Source organism: Mercurialis annua, linkage group LG3, assembly GCF_937616625.2.
Source record: "Mercurialis annua linkage group LG3, ddMerAnnu1.2, whole genome shotgun sequence".
Taxonomy (NCBI): domain Eukaryota; kingdom Viridiplantae; phylum Streptophyta; class Magnoliopsida; order Malpighiales; family Euphorbiaceae; genus Mercurialis; species Mercurialis annua.
Genome location: NC_065572.1, coordinates 72,903,055 through 72,927,670, shown reverse-complemented (window position 1 = coordinate 72,927,670; position 24,616 = coordinate 72,903,055). Strand labels below are relative to the sequence as shown.

The 24,616-nt window shown below is 30.1% G+C and overlaps 1 protein-coding gene across 1 annotated transcript; it reads right to left on the bottom strand.

Annotated features, from left to right (window-relative positions):
• Positions 1-367: 367 nt before the first annotated feature.
• On the bottom strand, positions 368-9,545 carry LOC126675413 (probable LRR receptor-like serine/threonine-protein kinase At1g56140). Its single transcript, XM_050370049.2, has 24 exons — positions 9,334-9,545; positions 8,273-8,462; positions 8,076-8,147; positions 7,897-7,968; positions 7,721-7,792; positions 7,444-7,515; positions 7,100-7,171; positions 6,921-6,992; positions 6,722-6,793; positions 6,572-6,643; positions 6,386-6,457; positions 5,796-5,867; positions 5,643-5,708; positions 5,414-5,479; positions 5,235-5,279; positions 4,128-4,192; positions 3,645-4,021; positions 3,042-3,240; positions 2,799-2,963; positions 2,067-2,185; positions 1,638-1,848; positions 1,317-1,548; positions 1,036-1,186; positions 368-926 (listed from the first exon to the last, which is right to left on the bottom strand). Exons 1-24 carry the CDS (start codon positions 9,446-9,448, stop codon positions 555-557), a joined length of 3,093 nt encoding a protein of 1,030 aa, XP_050226006.1. The 5' UTR covers positions 9,449-9,545; the 3' UTR covers positions 368-554.
• Between the last annotated feature and the right edge of the window lie 15,071 nt (positions 9,546-24,616).

Here is a 24,616-nt window from a genome sequence, read left to right as displayed (position 1 = left end):
GACCCGCATCGCGCACCTAGCATGGTAAGTGAGTCTGCCAGCAGAAATTTTCTGCATTCAAAAGACTCGAACTCGGGATCTTGTTTAAGCGATAGCAAGCCGCTTACACTTGGACCAATCCCGTTGGTATAGTAGATATTCTTTTAACAAAGGTCAAACATACGCATTATTGATCGAGGATATACTTGCTGCTGCGTCCATGAACGTGCACTTGAGCGTCTACCTGTTGATATGCTCCTACAAGCTTACAATATTCAGCAACAATCACACACATGATGTGTGTGCATCCATGTCAGCATTACACACTTTGGCTAACTTTGGCGACAATTAAAACGAATTAAATCAAAACAGACTATAATTAACAAAATTAAAAAAAATTGACTTGTTAAATTTTCCAAAAATATAGAATACATACATTCTAGCTTCTCCATAAATACACACTCTAATTTTACAAATATGTACATGATCTCTCAACTCAAATCACAAATAAAATAAAACAAACAAAAATGAAAAGGCAATGCCAAAATATTAGTTACAATTGAAAAGAATGTTTCTTATCTACCTTCTCCAATGATCTCCTGGAGAAATGGTTTTGGACTTTGTTTTGCATCAGGCACCATGCTAGTACTTGAAGATGAATTGTAAAAGCTAGAATCGGTTCCTTTTGTTACATTCCCGTCGCTCATAAAGCTGCTGTCCTCAAATTTCCAGCCAGTCAAGTATCCAGGTTTTGAACTTACAGTGCCTATTTCGGTATCACCAGATAACATAGCCACTGCACGCGACATTGCCGGACGAAGCGCTGGTGAAGTTTGGGTGCATAAAAGAGCAACTCCTATCAACCGTGTTACTTCCTCCTCGTCGAACTCCAATAATTTGGGATCAACCAGTTCTTTCTCACGGTTGCTTTCATGCAGGTGCCAGGCCTGTAAACGGGTACATTTGATAGCAAAATGATTAAACGGACGTTCAATTTCATTGACAGGTTATTCATAGATGAATTTAGTAAAGAACTAAGAAATAATTAAAACGTACCCATTCAAGAAGGTAAATCTTTTCTTCTTCCTGGCTAGGGTCTGAATTTGGCCTCCCCGTTGCGACCTCCAGGGCCACAACTCCAAAGGCAAAGACATCAGCCTTTTCTGTCAGGAGTCCACGCATGGCATACTCCGGCGCAAGATACCCACTACAATAGTAATAACGTCACGAGACAATGTATTATGGTCATAGAATTTATTCCTTTAAGTCGTGAAATAATCAAAATGAAAATTAGCTCAGTTAAAAAGAAAGACAGGGGCCAGTAGTTAGGATCTTACATTGTCCCTGCAACACGGGTGCTTATATGGGTCTGTTTCTCATCATAAAGTTTGGCCAAACCAAAGTCTGAAATTTTTGGGGTGAGATCAGAGTCGAGAAGAATATTGCTGGCTTTCACATCTCTATGTACAATGCGAAGCCTAGACTCCTCATGAAGATAAGCTAGACCTCTGGCTACTCCCAAGCAAATTTCATAACGTGTTGGCCAGTCAAGATTCAAACATCTTTCTCCTGTATTATGCAAACTATGTTTAACTATTTTTTCACAAAATGCTTATTATGTGTGTGGTGTGACATCAAATATTTTGCAAGTACTGTACCAAATAATGCTTGATCAAGACTCCTGTTCTCATGAAACTCGTAAACCAGGAGGCGATTATTTCCTTCAATGCAGCATCCATGCAATTTAACAAGGTTACGGTGTTGAACAGCAGAAATGGTAGCAATCTCTGTTACAAACTGGCTCTTTCCTTGGTGAGATGCCTCCGAAAGTTGCTTTACAGCAATCATTCTCCCATCATTAAGTTTTCCCTATCAACAACAGAATTCAGATGAAGATAATCAGAAAGAAAAGTACACACACTCCATGAACCGATAAAATCTCATTATTGAAAGGTAGATTTGATGCTGAGCACCAAAACCATGTACATTGGCTGTGTATTTATACTAGTCACTGAAGGTGGCAATTCTTATCAACAACTATCTTATTGAGATTAAACTATCATAGTTGAGTTAAAATAATTACATACCTTATAAACTGGTCCAAATCCTCCCTCTCCAAGCTTATTGGAAGGACTGAAGTCATCTGTTGCAGTCTTCAGTTCAGCATAACTGAAAGTGTATGGTCTAGCTTCTATACCTAGGAACTCTGAAATTACAACAAAAACAAAAACAACTGTTAAATGAGAAACTTTGTCTAGTCATTGAATGTAAGCTGCAAGGATTCAATTAGGATTATTGATTAATAGGCGCAAGTTATTAATTACTCCATCCGTCCCAATAGAGTTGTCCACTTTGTCTTTATCACACAGTTTAAAAAAAGCAATTATTGTCTATGGGTATTGTAAAAAAATTCTTACTTTCCTTGCCATACCCCTATTTAATATAAGAGTCCACTTACAATTTACTTTCAATTTACTCATTAGTGGATTTTAAATAGGGGTAATATAGGAAAATTGAGTGTAAAAATTAGTTACTTTTTGAAAGTGGACAAGAATTTTGGGACAAAAACATTTCTCAAAGTTAGGGAGTATAAATGAGTTAAGAGTATAAGAGCCCACATTATAAAATGGGATCGGGTCCAACCATAATAACTAGAACTAACGATTTGGGTGTTTCTTAATAGAATCCAATAAAGTTTCAGTGGAACAGGGAAGATGAGAATAAATCCTACAAGCAACTAACAGTAAAATAAAAAGTATGTTTGTGAGTAACAGCATGTACTACAGATATATGACAGAATGATTTTTGTTTTCAGTTACCTTCACCGTCGTAGGCGCTTTGCCTTTTTCTTTTTTGAATCACAAAGAAAATCACAAAAACAAGCAGAAAGCCAGCTGCTCCAACCCCAACGACAATGCCTACAATTAGACCTGTCCGGTCTTTTTTGCTGCTTGGTGGGATGTTGCTAACAGTTGGTCTAAAATCTGCATAAAGCACAGAACTTAATCAACTGGTATTTAGACGAGTAAAGTCCAAAATTTACTAGTTGTCTATAGTAATACCTGGGGTAGCACTGATTGCTGAAATCAATGGTCCATATGTACCTTGCAAAGGAATGCAACAAGTTCCTTTTCCAGCCCAAAACAAATGAACTTCAAGGTAATTTTCAGATACATGAGCCTTGAAGTTCCTTTCAACCGCTCGTTTAGAGACTCCACCTGCCTCTTTTCTTACATCAAAATCCTTTAAAACACGATCTCCCTGGAATAACAACTTCAAGACTTCAATAAAAAAGAAAGGTAAACTACTGTCTCAAAAGAAGAAAGAGTAGGGTAGCGGCTTCTATAGTTTTCCTAATAAGAGGTTTTAAGAGAATGTTTTGCAAATATCATTATTTTCTTAAGAAGGCACTGGCTATCAGATAACAAACTCGAACTCAGAAAATACCAAATGAAAATGTTGTTTACATGGTTGGAATGCACTCTTCTTGTTACCGGAAGTATTACATATATTTTATAATTTCAAACAAATCTTGACAATTGCCGTCATAATGTAAACTAGATGTGGAAAACAGTGACTAGTGAACAATCTTCCAAAAGAGATTTCAAAGATCAAATAAATAAATAAAATGTAAAATACTTTATATCAAAACTCAAAAGACAGACCTGGACGTAAATATCAAAAATACGCCTCCCAAGACTTTTCCAGGTGTTCCCATCCTCAATAACTATTTCTGCAAACTGAAGGTTGACAGTGTAATTGCCATTCTCAAGCCCCAAACCATAGTATCTTATTGATGAAGCAGAGACCCTAGCTGTCTGAAACAACTCTGGGTCTAGAGTGTTTGTGACTTGAGATGATGAAAAAACGCTATATTGGGGATTGTTGTTGCCTGTAAAAAGTCCAACATTACTGACACCCCACCTGCTCGTACCAGTAACATAATATGTTGCCGGACCAAGAGTCGCATTATCCCTCTCGTATGCAATATTATTGGAAGATGTAATCGGCGGCCCACCACATTTTATTGCAAATTGAGAATCTATACAGAAAAGCAGGATCAGGCTCTTGTCAAGAAATTTGCAAACTATCTTGATTCCAAGATTTAAATTCTCTGTGTTCACAGATGATGTTTTAGTTTTACTTACAGACTGGATTTTCTCGATTGCAAGGAAAATTTCTTTGTATACAGTTCAGGCCTGATGGCAAACCACTGAAAGTCAAAGAACTAACGTAAGTATGTGAAATAATAAGCGAATTATAGTATGCCAGAAAAATTCTATTTGACATGGAAATAACTTGATTCTCCTATACAGTATACACTTATACTAAGCATGACCCTCCTCCCCACAACACAAGAAATAGGTCTTTGAGAGTTAGTTAAACTATGGACACGGACACTCCTGCTTGATACATCAATGTTTTCCACATTTATTTTTGTTTGCAGAGGGAGACTAGGAATTTTTATTATGGACATTTATTTCTCGTTGGCCTACGATTTCAAGGCAGATATGAGATACTGCAATAGCATGCCAACAATGAAAATTACTTCTGACGAAACAAAACTAGAATCATTGAATTTTGCAAGAGTAAACAATTTGGGTCACTAAATCATGGGTTATGTATCAAAATAGGTACCATATTTCAAAGTAGGTCACATATCAGAATCCAGCCCAAATTGCTAGCTAGAATATATGTAAACTATAGTTTAGTGAAGCCCTGATTTTTATCCACTTTACATGGAAAAATAACTACATGCACAACTTATCTGGTATGCCCTCATTTAGCTTTCAGATTAAATTTCAGGAAGAAGAAAGGAAATTAAAGAGCAGAACCAAGCCCCTTTAATAAGAATTTAAGACTTAAGACTTAATCAATCGACCACTAAGCCTTTCTTTGTAGGCGGTGAAAAAAACAGTTGAAAAGAATTAGCTACTGTTAAATGAATGCAACTATGTCAGGAGGTGTAAAAGCTTTTAGAAATGGACAAAAAGTCACCAATTGCCTTTCATAGCTGAACACATTGAAGCAATCTTTTCATTAGTGAATTTAGCACATTTGAGGCTTGGAATGACTTCCTTTTTTCACTCTAATGCAGAGAACGAGTCCAAGATAAAAAAGCGTTCTAGCAGTTTATCAATCACAAATATGATATAACGAATATACTAAATAATATTGATGATTAATCATTAAGCTCAGTTCCCCCCACTAGAATGCTTAGGCATTAAAAGGTAATAAGGAATCAAAAGTCTTACCTGCTATTTGAAGGATCTATTGTGAAATTATTTGCAACTAAATTACTGCATGGAAACCACAAAGACATAAAAAATATTATTGTGAGTTTCTATCATACATAAGTCAATAGTAAAATGATGCTCATACATTATTCAGAAATATCGTACAGGAGTAAAGAACAAATGAACCTAGAACTTACACTTGTAATTCTGGATCATTGACCCAGGAAGGAAAGATTCCAGCTAAATTATTGTATGAAACATCTCTGCAAATTTTAAATTTTCAAAGAAACAGTAAGTAAATATTTCAGCCAATTCATTGAAATCAAGAATCATCAGCATTCACTAAAATTGTCTCAACTTGAGAAAGGCATCAAGCATTTTAGTAAAATAATTAATGTCAATCACTCATACATCATTAATACATACATATTTACAAGCTGTGAACTCTTTTGTGCTGAAAGAGGACCATTTAAGTTGTTGTTTCCAAGAAACCTGAACATGAACAGAACAGCACATGCTTCAGTACAGATTTAGTGTTAAGATGTAACATGATACGAGTAAGAAGAAATGATATCTTACAAGAAAGAGAGCTGGCTCAAATTGAAAAGCGACTCTGGTATCTGTCCAGTTATGTTGTTGAAGCTCAGATCCCTAGGAAAATGATCATTACAGCCGAAAGTCTAAGTCATCGCAAAGCTACTAGAGATACTATTGGAAATAATAAGAAGAATGCAACTATCCTCCATGCAACTAGAGCAAGTAGCAGAGCTTAACCTAGTTTTCTTATGCCATCCCAGACGGTTTCTACCTTTGCAGTTACTTTTAAGTTCAGCAAGTAATCACAAAGGAATTATTGGTAAGGCTTTGGGGGGAAAAAAGAATATGCAGCCATGTCAATAATAATCCGTGGGATACTAAGACTTGCCAACCCAAGGGTACACTAAAGACCTTGCCAGCTAAAAGTACATCTAAAAGGATCCATTAAATAATATTTAACTTACAACTGTGTCAAATTCTGATACTCCCCAATATTCGAAGGAATTGAATCTGATATCATATCATTCCTCAGCACCCGTGGGATACTAAGACTTGCCAACCCAAGGGTACACTAAAGACCTTGCCAGCTAAAAGTACATCTAAAAGGATCCATTAAATAATATGTAACTTACAACTGTGTCAAATTCTGATACTCCCCAATATTCGAAGGAATTGAATCTGATATCATATCATTCCTCAGCACCCTGCATGATATGTACCGAGTTGTCATAATACAATAAAGATTTTCTTCAAAAAAGCAATGATGTAATCTAAAACCGAAACATAAAAAATCAGAAGACATAATCGTGTTTCCTTACAAGACTGTTAAAGACACCATGCCTTTAATAAATTCCAATGAAGAACTCCCATTTGATAGACCGCTTATTCTCCTACATTTTAATAATAATTTGTCACTATAATAGATCTGTAAAGTACAAAGAAAAACACTCAAACATGCAGGCACTCACAGTTCTGTCAATGATACAAGGTTGGATAATGCTAATGGAATTGGACCTTGGAAGGAGTTACCTTCAAACCTCCTGCAGTAAGAGTTCACTGTCTGAATAAATTTCACTGACTAGTCCTTTAAAGCAATTGCATAAAGTAACTAATAAATCTCATTTAATGGATTTTGATGTGAAGAGAATTAACAGAGACTTGTCTTACAAGGATGAAAGTTTTGACCAATTCCCTATGAAGTCAGGTATTCTGCCTGTAAACTCATTGTCAGATGCCCACCTGAGACCAACAGTCATAATTTCTCAGGCCAAAAAAATAAAATAATGTATTTTGTTGATGAAATTCAGAAAAGATGTTATCAGAGAAAAGTTGTGCAAATGTCTTACACAGTGACCATGTTCCGAAGGTCTACAAATGTTGCAGGAATCTCGCCACGAACTCCAGAACTATCAATATACCTATCAAGGTAAACAATTTTCCATCAGTCTAAAAGTTCATAATCTTGAGAGAAGAACTTGTAAATAGCTACAGTATGATAAGAAAAGTGGGTTCTAGAATGGATTTAGTTTCACTTTTTCACACAAACTCTAGTTTTAAATGTTGAATCTACTTCTTTATACTTTGTTAGATTTAGCTTTTCTCTTAACAAAGTGCTGTAATCTATGACTGGCTTTTTGTCGGTTTAAAAAAGAAAAAAGAGGTAGAATAACAACAATAAATCAAAGCTTACATTTGTTCTAGCCTTGTACATTTCCCAAGCTCAGACGGTAGAGGACCAGAGAAGTTGTTGGATCCAAACCCACTGCGACGTCAAAAGAGCAGTATAATTTTAGATAACGGAGTCTGAGCATATAACTATGTGATATATCATAAGGAAAGAAATCACAGTTGGTGTTTGCATGAGAACATTCATCTAAAAGCATTAATACTAAAATCAGAATCAAACAGAAATCTGATGCTATCTGTTGAATATGAAAATCATCAGACTTGCATTTAAAGAAACTTACATTAATCTTAAATCAGTAAGCAATCCAAGTTCCTTTGGAAGTTCCCCCGAAAGGGAGTTAATGCCCATGTTCCTAAACAAAATAAAAAATTTATAATGAGTTTAACTGGAAGAATAAAACTATTGATAATCACTGGCATGTATGTCACATAAAGCGTAGAATTTCGAATAGCTCACAGATATTGCATGCGTGTTAAATTGGCAATGGATGGAGACAGGCTACCAGTAAGCATATTCAAACCCAAATTCCTATATAAAAACAGAGACAAATTTAGTACATTTTAAAGCATAAGTGACAATGTAGTTTGTTTAAATGTATGCTGCAGTTACACACACGAATAAGAAATGATTCTTACAAATTGGTAAGGAAAGTCAAAGTCCATAGCTCAGCTGGAATGTCACCTGCCACGTCCATCGAATAAACTTTCCTGCAAACAGTAATAAGAATCTTAAGTAGGTGGAAATTCTAACACATCAATTTTAACTAATGAAATTATTGTAAGAGACATAAAACCAAACAGATGGAGTGCATTATAAAAAGAAGAGAACGTACAGAGCAATGATGTGGCAAATGGTGCGGTTACTGGCAGAGCAGTCGCATTTGATAAAGGGATTGTAAGTCTGATCGTCGATGGTAGGAGAAGAACCCAGGGCTGCTCCGCTGCACAGCTCTCCGCTTATGTTCCATTGAGTTTGGTCTGCTGATATTCTCCATTTTTGAAATATGGAGTTCAATGCTCGACCTGTACTTATCAATATTTTTAATGTTAATGGATTATCTTGAACCTTGAACCGGTGGACATACCCACCGGTCCGAATTTTAAAACATTGCTTATAACTTTAATTATTGTGGTCACAAAATTCAAAAGATGGCGCGATGGTGGGTCCAAAATGTTTCATTATGATTTAAGCCGCCATTAACAACTGATAAAATTAGGTTGACATATCAAACAGTGGTCTATTATGCTATTTATATGCCAACAACCTTCTTTTTCATCATTAAACATCAAATTTCAAAACACTTTTAAAAATTACCCCACATTTGGCCAATTTTAAAGACAAATAAATTCTAATTCTAAATTATATTTATTTTTAAGATTTTAAATTTAACTAATTATTATTTTACATAATTAATTTTTAATTTTAATTTAAAAAAAGTTATTTTGATTTAAAATGAGAATTATAGACCCGTGGTTGGGATATATTTATCGCAATTTATAAAATTTACAGACTAGAATATTCAAATTATTTTTCAAAAATATATTTAATAAAATGGCCAAAAGCTTAGATCTAAAAATGATTTTACCAATTGATTTTGATAATAAAAATTAATACAAGTTAGAACTCGTCAATAATTTTAAACAAATAAAAAATGACAAAAAAAGGCAATTATTATTTATCAAGGACTAAATTATTGAAACCAGTACATTCACTACAGCTCATCATCACATGTAACAATGACAAATCTAAATTTTGTTTTAATGTTTATCTTTTTGAGCAGAAACAAATCAATCACAAATATCATCTATAATAGCATACAATTATGTACATGAATTATATATATAGTAGTAGATATGGAAGATGAAGGAATTAAAATATGATTTTTGTTAGTACCTTCATCAGGATCAGTAGTAGCTAGAGTTTGATTCTGTGCATCAACTACTACACCAATTATACAAATAGCAAATACAGCAAAAACTTGAACTGATGACGCCGAATCTCTCAACATCGATCAATTCTAAGTTTCTTTTTCCGTAGCGAAATGGAGGCAACCGGAGACGACGACAAAGAAGAGAAAGAAATAGATGAGAATTTTTTTTTGCTGAGGATTTAATGTGATGCTATAACAAAATCTAAAAGTATATATATGTACATGTATAAAAGTCGTCAACTTTGAATTTGAATAAATACAAATATCTGAAAGCCTATGAAAACTTAGCAGCATGAGCCCCACATTAATGTACATTTATATCAAGTGGAACATAGTAGACATTCTTTTAACAATGGTCAAGCATTGAAATGGATATTATATTATTACTACTAGTATTAAATTTCAAAATGGATTAATAAACAATTAAAATGGGAGTACCACCAGCAACAAAAAATAAATGGAATAGTAAAAACTCTTTCTTCCATGTCGAAAAGTCTCGAGTAGGGATGAGCAAAAGGTCGAATTTACTTAATTAACCGATCAAATTGACGATATTCGGTGTATTAAGTTAGTTCGGTATGGTTTTAGTTTTGATTTTTTTGTTTGTTATTCGATTTGGTTTCATTTTAATTTTTAAAAAATAAAATTAACCAAACCTGTCGAATAACTTAATATTTGATATTATAAGAAAAGCATATATTATTTTTTTGTATTTTTTTCGGTTTTAGCTGGACCTACCAATATTCCAACAAATTTGGTTTTTGGTTTAGTTTGGTTTTCAAAATTTTGTTTGTATTTTTCGGCCAATTTGATTGTGGTTATATTATAATATCGGTCAGTTTTACTTTTGAGAAGGTCAATTTGGGAGAATTTGGTTCTATTTTATCCGGACCGACCAAATGCTCATCCATATTCTCGAGTTAGAATCTAAACAAAAAAGAGATACCAATTTGTAATGTCTTAACTAAACAGATTTGAATTGGAAGCGTGTAATTGAAATAAGAAGAGTTGAATTATCTTAATAATTAAAGTAAAAAATATTAAACATACACCCTTTAGAAAAAACAAAGTTTCAAAATAGGGATGCAATTGGCTTTCCCAGAATGTGAGGGGCACCAAGTTGATCGAATTGTTTGCAATTTTTTGAAAAGTTATAACAGAAAACGCATTACCTGAACATTGACTTGAATTTTGTAAGTGTTCATACTGTAAAGTTTGCCAATGATAGTTTGATAATAAATTTTCAAAATATGGCAATCTACATGTTTAAGCTATTGATATGTTACATTAAATGAAGATTTCCGATAATATACAAAATGATGCATCACATTATAATCACATAAAATAATGGCCTAATCACTCAAAAACCCCTCACCTTTAAACTTTTTTTCAATTCCACCCCGACGTTGAAAATTTGTCAATTTTACCCACTTTTGAATTTTCCGTTTTCAATTGTACCCCAATATTTTAATTTTTGTTAATTTTTTTACTTAAATGATGAAATCATTCAATTAATTAAGTCTAAACATGAAATTAAATTCTTTTTTATTCAAAAAAGTAGAAATAAGTCCTTTATTTTTAAAAACTAACTAAAAACCATAATCAAATTAACACTAATTTAAATTCTTAATTAATTTAACTAAATTTAAATAAATTTTAAAAATATATAATCAATATATGCGAGACATGGAGAATGTTTTAAACAAATTTCCAAACGCAAAAGACGTTAATTTAATTTTTCAGGGTACAATTGAAACACAAAAATGCAAAATAGGGTAAAATTGATAAATTTTTCAACGTCAGGGTATGATTGAAAAGGGGCTAAAAGGTCGGGGTTTTTTTTAAGACATTAGGCCTAAAATAATAAACTATTCATTAATTGTGTGATAGTCAACAAATATCATATTAATCATTTCATTAAAAAAAGTCATTTTAATTAGTAATATTTTATGAGAATTTAAATGTTTCTTTTTGATTGTTTAATTATATTCAATAATATCACGCATCATATTATTAATGGATGGTTGATACATATACGAGGCAAACTCAATTCATGCAAGTATTTTGTCATTAAAATTTATTTTGCATACCCTATTGAGTAAGGGTTGTTTATACAGATATCTAAATTTTCCATTCTATTTATGTTTATGAGTTGTAGTAATATTTTAAATTTAGAAATCAAAATTCCCATTCATACTTTTAGAGTTGGTTTTTTTTTTTTTTTAAGATTTCTAGTTTACATAAATTTGCATTTTTAATTGAATTCAATCCTGAGGTATGAATATACATTTTTAAAGCAAACCGAAAGGCTTTCACAAATAAAAATCTATAGATTATTAATATTTATTTTATGAAAAATGAGTCATATAATATAATTTTATATCACTCATCTAGTAAGTGGGCCTCTTTTGTTTGGAAATGGACTGCAGTCCCTGCATGATACGGGGGAGACAGACTGTTACGATTTCGGCCTAGTGAGATGGGAGATAAGTTAAGGGCCTTCGGCCCATATTTAGCGAATCTCACTTAAAAGGTGGAGATTGGTTCATCTCGTTACCTAACCCTTTATGTTTGAGAAAAATTAATAAGTACCCTACATGGTTATATTTAATTAGATTTTTACTGTTGACCAAAAAAAAGTTGATGACATATTTTTTAAGTTTTTAAATTGCACAAATAACTTTATGATATTTGAGGATTACTGTCAACTATAAAAAAGGAAGGAAGTGGTTGCAAGAATCAAAATCTCCTACAAAATCTCAAAGCATAAATATATAGCCATTAATATTCAAGAATCTTTAATAATCCTTAATTATAGTAACTGATAATTTGAATTATATGCCATAAACGGTAAAAGAGAAACCAAAAAACTAAAAACAACAAGCATTTGAGAAAAAAAAATCCAACAAAACAAAAAATTCATCAACTCATTATAAACAATTAATAAATATGAATACACGATATAAATTTATTTATTTGTAAAAAAAAGCTGATATACTGTCAGTTTATATGTAGTTAACCATTTATAAATTAAATTTAATAAAAAAACTATTAACATCCTAAAATCATTTTTAGATAAATTTAACAATAATATATCTTAAAATTAACAGTACATCAAATTAGTTAACTGTCAGTTAACCAGTAGTCACTTATTAGTTAACTTTAACTAATAAAAAAAATATAATTAACATTATGTATTCATGTTTTAGATAACCAACACAAGTATAGTTAATCGTTAGGAAACATATAATTATCCCTTAATTATTTTCAAAATTATTCAAATATAACAAAAAAACAACTGAACGTCAAATTTCGATTATTTTAAAAATAATCATACGTATAAAAATAAATGTTAGTTAACTATGTATCACATATTAGTTAACTGTAATTAAAAAAAAAGTAATTATCAATATATATTCATGTTCTATATAAAAAATAATACAAAATTAGTTAACTATTAATTGATCATTAGAAAACATATAGTTAACCTTAATTATTTTTACATCATTGCTAATATCACAATTACAGTAAAAAAGACAACAGTTGTCAGCCACCACGCCTTCGTTCATCGTTCGCTTTCGTTGATCGTTCGTCTATCTTCGTCCCACTCCAATGACTGCTTTTTTCGTTCAACTCAAACCGCCTTCGTTCATCGTTTTTTTCATCAGTTTGACAGAAAAAAACTACAATATAAAAAATAACAAAGACGATTCAAAAACTTTAGAAATACTTGCAGAATTAAAGTTTTTGTTATAAGTTAACCAATAGTGTACTAATAGTTACCTAATGGTTAACTAACATGGATACTAACAGTAATTATTTTTTAAAAATTCAGGAATGACAACGTTGAAGGTTGTTGTTTATTACAAAATCAAAGAAATTTTATTAAAGACGATGCGGAATTCTGAACTGTAAAAGCAATAACATATAAGGAATTTTTAGAACAATTACCTAGACATCAACGGGCGAAAGAGCAATCGGTTTGTTCTTTTTCACGACATTGACAGTGAAATCCTCGAAATCATTGTCACTCCCTTCTTCTTTTACATGAACTTCAATATAAAAAAACAAAGACGATTCAAAAACTTTAAAAATAAATTGTAGAAGAAGAAAAATAACCTACCACCGCCACGACCTCCCGCCGAGCGCCACGACCGGCATCATCTTTCTCTTTTTAGAGGTTTCGTCGAGTTGGTTGGACTCCAGCGGCGGCGGCTTCAGATATGATTGAGGTAAAAAAATGAAAGAAAATGATAAATAAAAAGGACAAGTAAATTTAAATTCAAACAAAAATAGAAAAATATTTGGTTAATGAGAGGATAATTAAAGTCAGCAAGAATCTTGGGAAAATCTAAAAGAAATAGGAAAGTGTCTGATGATTGTGGGTGTTACCAAATTAACAGTTTTGTATTCTGTCAAATTCAAAAGTTTATTTGTGTAAAGCATAAAGTTATAATTCAAAATTAAAAATTTTCAACCGTATAATTCAAATTTAATTTTAGTCACAGTAAAAATCTAAATATTTTAGCCCAACACAGTATCTGAGCTAATTTTCTCTACCTAACCCTTTATGTTTAGCTTTAGTATCCACCTAATGCGAGATTTTGGGCTTGTTTATGGGCTTGTTAGAAAAAACATGGCCTTTATTCATTAAGTCTTTTGAAAAATATTCTTTAATCTTATATTCTATAAATATTTCAAGAAAGAGAATTTAATAGGATCAACACCAAGCAAAAAATATTTTTAAAAAAGAAATTAAAATTTTATAAAATTCAAAATATTTAAAGCTAAAATTTAAAACTCCACCATAAATACAATAAGAACAAATAAAAGTGTTGGAAATAGCGTAGTAATAATTTAAATTAAAAATAGCAAAAAATATAAAATTATATTCAATTATATAAAGCAAGAAAAAAAATTTATTAAAAAAAGATATACCTGTATTACTTAAAAATTAAGTCAGCTACGCGGCTGACTATTGGTGTATGTTATGTCAACGAACGCGTCTCAGGCCGGATTGACTAACCTAATCCTTAAGGAAAGAGGGCCCGGCCAATCAAATAAGGTTTCTTGCAGCAGTCTCTTAATTTTATTTTTCATTTACATTGATTATAATTTGTACCTAAACTTAATTTCATGTCTCATAAGTTGTTGACGAGTCAAATGAATCCTTGAGAGACAGAGAGAAGTAAACAGAACTTATGATGTCTCATTGCACCATGAGTAGATAGAACAAGCATCACATGTACTGTTTTTGTGTAAACATTTTGTTATTCAACAAAAGACCAAGAAATAACTATTGTTCAAAAGTTCAAACCCTTTAATTTGGAGTTAAACATTCAATTCAATTCAATTCAATCCTATATCATTTTCATATTTTTCGGTTGAGAAAAACGCAAATCTATTAGAGAGTTGTTTTCATGTGTCGTTAAGAAAAAATTACAGAATTTTCTAAAATTGGTCAAAAAATGATAGAAATACTTTTTTAATCATTTTTATGTATGCATATTCTATCTTTATACCTTTTTTTTTACTTGGTACATTATTTATCAAAAGTATACTAGCTATATATCTATGAGGCATTTCTTTTTTATTAATTATCTATGAGGTACTTAATGTGTATAAACGATTTATCTTTTACATGTAAAATAAAAGTGTAAAAAGAAAAAAATATATATATTTATATAGATGGAGGTGAGTTATTTTTTTGTTTAAATAATATTTTTCAAAATTAAGATTTTTCTTTGGATAATTGTATAATTATTTTTAGTAGTAAATATTATAATTCCAAAATGCAATTGATGGAAAATGACATTAGCTCATTGGGCCAGGAATCAATACGGCCCACTTAGATCTAGTCTTCTTGAGCCGAGCTCAAACACTTATTTTTCTATATAGTCTTGTTATAGACTGTATGATTTTCACTTTCGTAAATACATTCTTAAATTTTTGGTCAAATGTTGTAAACAGGCCAAACCTTTCACAAAAGTTTCCCAAAAATTCTGACCTTTCAATTTTGTCGATTTTGGCCAAAAACTGATTATTTGGTTTCACAAAAGTCCCGACCTTTCAATTTTGTCGATTTTGGCTAAAAATGGATTATTTGTTTTCACAAAAATCCCGACCTTTCAATATATGTGCATGCCACTTAGGCGTCACATAGGCAAATTGATATCAAATTGAGAGTTGGCCACAATTGAAACCAAATAATCTGTTTTCGGCCAAAATCGACAAAATTGAAAGTTTAGGACTTTTATGAAACTTGTATGAAAGGTTTGGCCTTTTTACGACATTTGGCCTAAATTTTTATATGTAAGTGTTATTATTTTGAGAGAGGTACGAGCTAGTAACGTTAGTTGTTAGTGTTACATATTAAATCAGCCGAGACCACTAGCGGCAATTAGTCTCGAAAAATAAAACCTCAAACATACATTTGAAGAACTAGCCGCTTGGACTAGTTTTATATATTATTAAAAATTATGTTTGAGTCTGCAAAAATATAATGTACGAATCGAAATTGACAAATAGTAACTATTAGACTCGAACTCGACCTGAATGTGTATTTTTTTCAAAAAAAATTGAAACCTATTTGGTTGAGTGTGAACTCGCAGAAACCCAGCCTATAAATAGGTATAAACGCGAGAGAAGAATGAGCCATGCATGAGTTACATCATGGCTTCTTCTTGCATAGATGACAGAATGAGTCAATTATAACAGCACGCAGTGGACCTATTTACATAAGCCATTAATACAAATTTAATCAAATTTTCGTTACTAAAAAACTTATATCTTTGACTTTTTTTTTTCTCCAGGGTAGAGTTAATTATGAAGATTCAACTTACAAGGGATGAAAGTCATATAACAAGAACTTATATATGATCTTTCAAAAAAATTAAACTACAAAATAATAGACAACAATAAGATACAAGCAAAAGAAATCGAAAAACAAAGAAAATTCTAGACATAAATCCCCAAAACTTAACACAACGAAATCGTTAGAAGGGTGTTTCGAAATTTTCTTGCACCGATTTGTCAATCAAACCGCTTGAACCGTTGAAACCTACTATTTCCGATCGTCGATCTTCATCTTCATTATAACTCTATAGAGATAGATCCATATCCTTTTCATTTCTTAGATCTACAATACTTTGGAGTTAGACTCAAAACAAACACTAAAATTTATTGTGGATCTAAGAAATATAAACAAAGGAGGGAAAAGACTTAAACTTTATTGCTAACAAGCAAGAAACAAAACCCAAATCAAACAAAAACTAGACTTTTATTTTTAGATTTATTGAACTAAACAAGTAGATCTAGAAAAACTAGTAATATGGGCGGGGAGAAGATGATCTTTCCGGCTAGCCGGAAAATCATCCTCTCCCACCCTCAAAAAGATGAAGAGAAATGAAGTTTTTTAAGAGAGAAGTGAGAGCACCAAAATTTTAGAGAGAGAGAAATATTTACAAATCCTATCTTTGACTTACACCACCAACAAAACAATACGTCATTTTGGTGGGACATTACGGTTGATTTTCTTTAATTTTGCTCCAACCACAACATTTATAAATATTTGTCTGGGCCTCAACTACAGTACCATTTGTCTGATTATTCTTTTTTGCTCCCTTTTTCAAGTATAATAAAATTAAGGGTGATGCTATCCGGATAGAATCTATCCGGATAGAAAACTAATTTTTTATTATTTAATTATTTAATTAAATATAAATTACAGCTTTATCCTTTTGTAACTTTTATTTACCACAATTAATTTCAAATATTTACTTTTAGTTTATATTTCTCTACAACCCATCTCTTCTCTAACTACTAATTTTTATCCTGTCTAACTATTTTTTAAATTAAATTGTAGTTATCTCTGTATAATGTTTACATTAATAATTATTATTTTTTCCTCACAATTACTATGTATTCTTTATTTTAATTAAAGAACAGTAAGTATCTATATTTTCTTACTTAGCCAAGAAATGACATAGCAGAAGAAGTATAGCAGCTCATGAAGAGCTACAGTTGCAGATGTAAATGGCACCGGTTGATAAAGAATAAACATCTCCAAAAAATTTAGTTGATGTCTCTTATTTTTCTTTTTTCTTTTTGAGAATATGTCTCTTATCTTCTAATGAACTTCATATGCATATATTTTCTACATGACAACTCTTCATGACACCAAATTTCATTCCTGAATAAATTTTTTTATTAATAAATTTAATAATATTTTATTTTCTAAAATTGATAAATGTTATTACTTTATATTAAGAGTTAAATGTATATAAAATTATAAACTATTTAACATATTTTCTAATTTCATGATTTTTAAATTATATAATTTAAAAAATATTCTTTTATATTATCTCTACTGCGATTGCAAATTAATTAATTAATGATGATAGAAATATTAGAACTGATATTAGAGGTTTGTATGGTTCGAGAAAATCTAAGAATTGATAAATCTCAAGAATTTTATCAAATTAGTAATTTTTTAAAATGAGATCTTAGAAACAATAATGTAAATTGATTCAGTTTGATGATTTTATTTTAATACGGTTCGATTCAAAAATCTGGTTCTAGCATTTCAGTATAATTATTGTGGTGTGGAAATCTATCTAGGATCAATAACCATACCAATTATACTGTTGGTTCAGTTTAAATTGGTTCAGAAAAGTCAATAGTCAACATATATATTTTGAGTCTAGATACTTTATGTTCGACTTTTTATTGAGATGACACTAATTTATTGGTGTAAAATGACCTACACCTCCGCGAATTACACCAATGGAGTCGTGACACCTCAGCACCGTGTATGAATTTGAAACAAAATGATAGTTCTTGCATGAAAATGAGAAAATTTAAACTGCGTGATTAAAATGAGAAAACGTGTAAAAGTTGGTGAATTTTATTGACATTAACCCAAATATATATATACATAAACTTAGGGCCTGTTTGGTTCAGCTGTTTCATATAGCTGGTGGTTGTTAGCTGTTGCTGGTAGCTGATAGCTGATAGATCATAAGTGTTTGGTGTGATTTAATTAGTTGTAGCTGTTTATATATAAAATGACCGTAAAGGGCATAACTTTTGTTTTTCTTTATTAAATTATAGATATATTATATCATATATTATTTAATAATAGTATTAATAATTAGGCCTAATGTCTTAAAAAAACCCGACCTTTTAGCCCTTTTTCAATCATACCCTGACGTTGAAAATTTGTCAATTTTATCCTATTTTGTATTTTTGTGTTTCAATTGTACCCTGAAAAATTAAATTAATGTCTTTTGCGTTTGGAAATAAATTTAAAATATTCTCCATGTCTCGCATATATTAACTGTATATTTTTAAAATTTATTTAAATTTAGTTAAATTAATTAAGAATTTAAATTAGTGTTAATTTGATTATGGTTTTTAGTTATTTTAAAAATAAAGGACTTATTTGTACTTTTTTGAATAAAAAAGAATTTAATTTCATGTTTATACTTAATTAATTGAATGATTTCATCATTTAAGTAAAATAATTAACAAAAATTAAAATATTGGGGTACAATTGAAAACGGAAAATTCAAAAGTGGGTAAAATTGACAAATTTTCAACGTCGGGGTAGAATTGAAAAAAAGTTTAAAGGTGAGGGGTTTTTGAGTGATTAAGTCTAATAATTATTATTTTATAAGAAGCAATATTTAGTTTAAACTTAATTAGATATTTTTTTGATAAATTTATAATAAATTTTTCAAAAAGTAATTAAATTATATTTGTTTTAATATAAAAAAAAATAATTTTATATAATTTATAAATGATTAGAGTATTTAAAAATAAATTAAATAATTGTATATATAAAAAAACAATATATTCTAATAGGGGTAATTTTGTCTAAATAATGAAACAGCTGTCAATTGTTAGCAAAAAGTTCCAAAATGGAGTTTTTCAAACAGCAGCTGTTGGAGGTTCAAAAAACTCTGAAAAATTTCTCACCAAACACTTTGGTGGAGATTTTTGAAAAGTAAAAGCCAAAAGCTCCACCAAAAAGCTGAACCAAACATCCCCTTAATTGTCATGTTATTATTTTGGGTTAATGTTAAAAAAAATCACGAACTTTATATGTTTTCTCATTTTAATCACGCAGTTTAAATTTTCTCATTTTAATCACGCAGTTTAAATTTTCTCATTTTCATGCACGAACTGCCACTTTTTCTCAAATTCATGCACGGTGCTGAGGTGACACTCATTAATTGGTGTAAAATGACTTCCACCTCAGCAAATTACAGCAATGGAGCCGTGACATCTCAGCACCATGCATGAATTTGAGATAAAAATAGTAGTTCGTGTATGAAAATGAGAAAATTTAAACTGCGTGATTAAAATGAGAAAACGTGTAAAGTTTGTGAATTTTTATGACATTAATCCTATTATATTCAACTGAATTTACGTTAAACATCAAACTTTAACAAACTGAATCGATATTGAATTTTTGTTATTCCATTAGTTAAACTAATTAAATTAATCTAAACGTGTTTTTTTATATGATAGACTAGAGGTGGATATGGACGGTTCTAAACGTAAACCGGCTAACATCTAAAGGAGGGCGGTTCCGAGCCGATTTTGTATTTCTTAGAGCCAGAACCTTCAGTTTTGAGTCCGATCCACATTATTTAACATATCTTAGATTCCATTATTATATGATAGGCTTTCTTGCAAACCTATTCGGGTTTAATAGTAAACTATTAATTTTAAACGTGATTTGAAAAATTAATTTACTTTTAAAAAACTGTTTTTTATTTTTTGAATCGACTAGAACTAGAATCGACCGGTTCCAAACTGGCCCAGAACAATTAAAGGGGCGGCTCAACGTCGGTTCCATATAAAATGGATTCGGGGGGGTTCCAATCTGAAACCGTTAGTTCATAACCTATGGCTACCCCTACGTTAGACAGGTTAAAGTCGATAATTTTTTTTTTTATCTCTGGTAAAAAAATAGTTTATTTTTTGTAATTAATTTATTATAACATATTGCTCAATGTTTTTAAAAAGTAACTTACTTAATGTTAAAATTTATACTATGAAAAATGATTCATAAACAATAATATAGTTTTTATTTTGTAATAATTGTTATTAAACTTCTATAAAAAAAATAAGCATTTTCAATGATAAATTGGGTCTCTATAATATTCTTAGGAAAACTTGTAATTTGAATGTGGGTTGACAGCCGGCTCTAGGTGATAAACCGACCTTCAAACCGGAAAAAGCAAAGTTTAATTGTAAAATTGATATTGGTTTCGCCAATACTGGCACCAACATTAGCAGTGAGCCAGTGACATTATTAAGTGAAACAATCAAATACTTATTCATAAATTTAAACAATAATTATAAAAAATTATTATGTTACTTAGTAAAAAATATTATTATTACTTATCTCTAACTAATTTTAAACTTATCATGTTTGTTATGTGTTTGAAATTTATTGTACTAACTGTTTTGATATTATTATATTTTATTTAGATGTAAATATTTATTTATTTACTGAAGGTTATAATTGTCTTCTAATTTTCACTTATAGTTAAAACTACTTAAATGTCTTTCATATATTTTAAAAAATGATCAAAATAGGTCTTTCTATCCGGATAGATTCTATCCGGATAGCTTTTTCCTAAAATTAAATCGTGTAATCCGGTTTCTGAATCAGTGACTCGAGACTAAATAACTCATCTCAACTATTTTGATCAATTGATGACAATTTTTTAAATTTTTATATCAATTAAAAATAAAATTGGGTCATCTCGAATTTTGAACTTGTTAATTTATTTTACGAATAGAACTGAATTGTTTAAAGATGAGTGATAGTTTGAGCGACCGTACCCTCTTCTCAAATTAAATCTCTCACCCCACAACTTATAATCTACTATCTTATCTTAAAATCTACTTACATCATCAATAGTGGCATATCTAGACGGACAGTTTGACAAATTGGCAATTCTAATAAATACGTACCACGGAGCAATTTTGTTTTAGTTTTGGATATATTCCTAGCAAAGTAATTAGAAGAATCTAATTGCATATCCTATAGTATGAGATCATTGCTATATATAGTGAATTATATCAGCCAAAGAAAAAGTGTGGAGCATCAGATAAGCTGGTATGCATATAGAATTAAAAAGCAAATAATTCTATTTACCTCATTTCTTGCAACTTAGGATGACAATCAACATTGTTTAAATATAGTTTCATTGGCTGATTCTTCTTTTTTCAAGCCAGGCCTTCCTTAATTGTATACCGAATGTATATTATATTTAAAAATTAAAAAATTGAAAAGGATTGTTTTCAACTATATCTCTGTCTATTATGAACTATTATAATAATAAGCGGAAAATTAAGGGCGGAATAGTGGCATAGCTGATCCGACCGTCTATCATCCGTTGTTGTTTTTTTCGCTTATTTAGATATAGTGTCTTTTAAGTCGTTTCGTTCTGTCTTTCTTACCAATCTTTCGGCGTTTTTTTCCTTAGTTGTTTTATACCGAGGATATCCTTGACCGAGTACCCTTGTACTTTAGATAGTAGTACTGTAGTAGTTCAATAATTTGGATTAGGTTGGTGGGTGTGTAAATGAAGCTAGGGTTTGGTAATTGATAATTATAGAATTTATTGAAGAGTAAGCATTTTCATTAACTGCCAAAATTATTTTAAGAGTATAATTCAATGTTGAAATAGCTAGCAGTTGTGAAGTTGTTATCTGATAAATGTCACCTTCTGGCCCCTCTCTGCCTCTATCTACATTGGACTCTATGTTTAAGTTCTGTCTCACACCTACACCTTTTTATGAAATTTGTAATAAGTCTGATCAAACTAATTCTCAAATTTAAAATATAGAAAAAATATAATTGATGACTCAAATTTATATCCACATTCTATAGGGACTAGGGTCTACTTAATCACTTTTTAGTGCATTTTGTGAAGTTAATTTGAATAATATTTAGGATTTGGATTTTCTTTTACCATTTAACAAAAATTAATTATGAAGGAGAAGCAAGTTGTCTAAATAGGCCACACTACTCTTTTTTTTTTAGATTTATGACTAATGATCTAAAATTGTAAAATCTTTTAAATTAAGTTAAATTATACAAAAATAAAAAAATAAAATAGTTAGAATTGACAAAAAAAATTAAAAAAATTGGATCTTTGGAATTATTAACCCCTGCATTTCTATGTAAGTAATTGACAATAAAAAAGAAAAACTTCGGGTACCTTTTGTACGGAACCATGTCCCAATCAATTGCCAAAAGTAAAAATAAAAATGTGGAAATCACATGGTTGCATAAATCTTCACTAACTTGCTAATTAAGTCCACAGAAGAAAAAAATGGTAGTCTGCACCTACTCTTTTATCATTTTATTTTCAAAGTTCTGTAACATCAATTCAAAATCAAGTTTCTTCATTTTCATTTTTTATAGGTTGCAAATTTGGAATTTTGGATTTTATCAACCTACTTGGTGGGTTAGGCTGATGTATATTGCACTAATCATTATAATATCGCACTAACTAACAAATTATCGTCTTTTATTATAAATATTTGAGTCAATTTATCCTGCATCAATGATTTGATCGCATGTCCCCGCATATTGGTACTATTTTTCGTGAAATTAGTCGCAGTAAAATAGCAAAAAAATGAATTAATACATCAATATTTTGATTTAAAAACGACATAGCCTTCCTGACGTACTGGAGTTATAACATTTGAATTTCTCACTGACTGGTACTTCGATGAGTTCAATCACAGATTCACAATCCAATTTAATTTTTTTTTAATAATAACAAACAGGTCCAGCCTCTTAAAACTTAAAAAACTACTAAAAATATGAAATAATTCAACCGATTAAACCATAAAAGCGCATGAATGTTTATTTACTAATTAGAATGTAGTAATTTATTAACTTCTCAGTTTATTCATTAATAAAAACTGTAGTTATTTATTTTAAAAATATAAACTTTGTAACTAAATATATAGATATTCTACATATGATGTAATTATATTAGTTATGTAATTTAACTATAAAAATATGTTAATTATAAATAATAAGTAGAGTTTTTCTGTCACTTCCTACTACTCTATGAATTTTTATGGATATAAAGCACAAGTGGGTTAAAGTGCAAGTATTAAATAGGTCCAAGCATTTAAAAGCATAGTACGTAGGAAACAAAAAAAGGCAGTTTATCTTTCCGTCAATTAAGCTACTCAAGCTAAAGTTGTGAACATGAAAGATTAGAAATATAATCAAAACTATCACATTAAACATATCATAACTTTTTTAAAAAAATTATTGAAGAGGAGAGCGTTTGTAGAAAAAATCAAACCTATGACTTTGATCATTTGAATTACAGCTCATTGAGATTTGTCATAGATTCGTAATGTTACTCGATTGATTTTTAAAGATAATAAATAATTTTAAATTTAATTTTTAAATTGATTACGTTGGTTGTAGATAGAGGTAAGCAGAAACCAAACCATATTAAAAAACCGAATCGAAGTTTTTTTTTTGTTTTTTTTAATGAAAATGGTTTGGTTCAGTGGTTGATTTAGAATTTGAAATTCGGTTAATGATTTGTTTTGGGCGACAAAATAATCAAAAAGACCAACCGAACCAAACTTTTTAAAATGAATAAGAATTCTGTTTACTTTAGATTTAAATTTCGGGCTTTTTTGTTATTTATCTAAAATTTTAAGATATTTATATAATTTTGGAAATAAGTGTAAACCAAAACTGAAAACTGAAACAAACCGAACCGATTAAAAGTTTCAACTAAAATTGTTTTGCTCTTTGGTTAAAAAAAATAAAAGTTTAAAGTTTAAAGAATCTCATTAGGCTTAATTTCTTAAAAACCCCTCACCTTGCACTTTTTTTTCGTTTATACCCTGACCTTATAAAAACACCATTTATACCCAATTTTGAGTTTTTATGTTTCATCCCTACCCAAAAGCATTAAATTATACTCTTTTCATTTGGAAAAGAGTTTAAAACCTACTTTTTTCTATTTTTAAAAATACAAATAAATCCTTAAACTTAAAAAATAATCAAATACATCCAAATAATTAATTGATTTTTTAATTTTATAAAATAAAATAAAAAATTATTATTATTTTCAACTTTTTGTCGGAAATATTTTTTTAAAAAATAAAAAAAATTAAAAAAAATTCGGAAATATTTTTTAAAAAATAAAATAAAATAAAAATTATTTTTAACTTTTTAAA